Raw genomic sequence first — 2,931 nt, 5'->3', positions numbered from 1 at the left:
GAAAAGTAGTTAGGCGTGTGTGAATATCACACCCCTAAAACAAAACAAATTAATAGATTTTGTGTTTATTTAAATTTTTTACATTGACAGTGTCACATCTCGAGGATAGACACATGACGTTAGAATATAGCTGGATAACAAATATACTCATACCAAAAGTCCAATAAAACTCCAATTAAAGATACTATTTTTATTATCTATTTATATCATCATTTGTACCATATTTCTATTAGATATGAGATCCACATGTGTTAGTGAGTCTTATCTCTATTAGATCAATAGTACAAATGATAGTATAAATAGATGGTACGTTCAATATATCAGATCTTTGTTGAAAATGCTAGTGGGTAATGAATGCCCACAATAATATTGAAAACCTTGGCAGATGAATGTGGACTTGGAAATGAAGGAGATCATTCGTCAAAAGGTGTTGTAAATTTTCAACATGTAATAATACGGAGTTGCTCTATAAATAGAGCACTTCGACTGCTATTAACATACATAGAGAAGAGAAAGAAAGGAAAGATAAATAATGTCAATATTTATTCCTCCCACTTTTATTAGCCATTCCCTTGTGTTACAATTTTAGTGTGATATTTTACACCTGCTTTGCTCATGTCATTAGTAAAGGTTATCTCTCTAACTTTTACCTATTTATAACACGTTATCAGCACGACTCTTAAAATATAACTATTCCTCATATCTCTTCACCGAAAGAAATCATTTCTCTTCGCCGAAAGAAAAAAAAAAAAAAAAAAAAAGTTTCCTCAAACTGTTCATCTTCTTCCTCTTCCTTAAATGCTAGATATACCCTCACGAAGAACTGTTTGCACCATGCCTGCTTTTAGTTCTCAACCTAATAGTAATATATATCTTTGATTTCTTGTTTGGTGTAGATCTTGATTACTAACCCAGTGTTTATTTATGTTAATTTTAATGCAATTCAAGATGGTGCGGTACAATTGCCCATCTTGAATTGCAAATTTAATCTTACTGCAATCCATGATGGTGCGGTATCATCGCCTATCTTGGACTGCAGATCTAATTTTACTGCAAATTTTTGGTGGAGCGGTATTATCTCCCATCATACCCTTTATATTTAAATTTGCCTGATGTGTAATTTCATTGCAATTTTAGGTGGTGTGGTATAATCGCCCACCTTGCTTTGCATATTTAAATTTTCTTACTATTTGAGTGGTGCGGAATAATCGATCATCCTATGTTATGAGAATAGTGTGGTACAATTGCCCTCCTCATTCATCATGTAAGTCTTGAGCCAGAAGTTTCGAGTGCTTATCATTTTGGCATGAAGATCAAAATGAAGAATTTGTAAGAACCAGAAGTTCTAACACTACATCCCCCAGATTACATATTATTGCAAGTTCTTACACATCTCAATTTTCTTTTAGAAAAGAAAATGACGAACTTGGCAAAACTTGATTATGCTGCCCTGGACATTACTGGGAAGAATTACCTTACCTGGGTATTGGATACCAAAATCCATCTGGAAGCAAGGAATCTTGGAGATACTATTAGGGAAGAAAACAGCTTATCCTCTCAAGATCAGGGCGAAGGTCATGATCTTTATTCGTCGCCATTTTGATAAGGGACTAAAGAGCGAGTACTTAACGGTTGATGATCCGTTAGCTCTCTGGAAAGCATTGAGAAACAGATACAATCACCAAACAACGGTGATTTTTCCAAGGGCTCGCTATGAATGGACTCACTTAAGGATCTAGGATTTCAAATCAGTGGCTGAGTACAATTTTGCGTTGTTTAAAATTACCTCTCAGATGAAGCTCTGTGGAGATACCATTACTTAGGAAGATATGCTGGAAAAGACTTTCAACACATTTCGTGGCTCTGACGTGCTCATCCACCAGCAGTATAGAGCATGAGGCTTCACTGAATACAACCATCTGATCTATGTGCTCCTAGTTGCTAAACAAAACAATGAGCTCCTGCTGAAAAATCATCATTCCCAACCTATTGGATCTGCACCATTCCTAGAAGTGAACGTTGCTTTCCTCGAAGTAAACGCCACATCCTCTGGTGGTAATAATCATAAACGAGGACGTGACCACAGGAGAGGACGGTGGAACGGGAAAGACAAGAATCATGGTGTCCAGTTTCACAATCAGGTTCCGAGGCATAATTTAGGCCCAAGCTTTAAAAATGGAAATCGCCACAAAGGCAAAGCTCGTATGAACAATGTTCCTAGAAACTCTAATAGAGCCTGCCATAGGTATGGTGGCAATGGGCACTGGGTGCGTACTTGTCGTACCCCAAAACATCTGGTGGATCTGTATCAAGCCTCCCTCAAGGAGAAGGGTGTCCAGACTAATTTTCTCAACCAGACTAAACCAATGGATATACCTGATCCGGTGTGCGACTTATCAGGGTAGTTGGACACAACCCACCTAGAGGTCTCGAACTTCATGGTAGAAAGGGGAAATGAAGTATACCGGTCCGATTAAATCATTGATGTTTGATGTACTTTTATTATGCTGAACTTGTAGTTTAAAAACTAGCATTTCAGATTCAATAAAAGTGGCATTTAAATTTCTTGTTATAACTTGTCTTTAATTATGATTCCCTTACTCAGAGAGCATGGATAAAAACTATGGTCACTCTAAAAAATGAGAAATAACAGAGATATTTGTCTTGCAGACAGCGCAACCACGCATACAATACTTCGAGATCGAAAGTATTTCTCAAGATTGATGCTTACAAAAGTAAGGGTAACAACAATATCAGGGCAATCAAATGTGATTAAAGGCTCAGGGAAAACCCAGATTAAGTTACCAAATGGAACAAAATTGTCCATACAGAAAGCGTTGTATGCTACTCGATCTACTCGAAATTTGTTGAGTTTTAAAGACATACGTTTAAATGGATACCACATTGAAACAAAATGGGCAGAAAATGTAG

The 2,931-nt window shown here is 36.8% G+C and overlaps 1 protein-coding gene across 1 annotated transcript; it reads left to right on the top strand.

Moving 5' to 3' along the window:
- Nucleotides 1-1,417: 1,417 nt before the first annotated feature.
- LOC137714516 (uncharacterized) lies at nt 1,418-2,405 on the top strand. Its single transcript, XM_068453714.1, has 2 exons — nt 1,418-1,574; nt 1,939-2,405. Exons 1-2 carry the CDS (start codon nt 1,418-1,420, stop codon nt 2,403-2,405), a joined length of 624 nt encoding a protein of 207 aa, XP_068309815.1.
- Nucleotides 2,406-2,931: the final 526 nt, after the last annotated feature.

The sequence above is a fragment of the Pyrus communis genome, chromosome 14 (genome assembly GCF_963583255.1).
Source record: "Pyrus communis chromosome 14, drPyrComm1.1, whole genome shotgun sequence".
Lineage (NCBI taxonomy): Eukaryota > Viridiplantae > Streptophyta > Magnoliopsida > Rosales > Rosaceae > Pyrus > Pyrus communis.
This window is presented reverse-complemented; position numbering and strand designations above follow the sequence as displayed.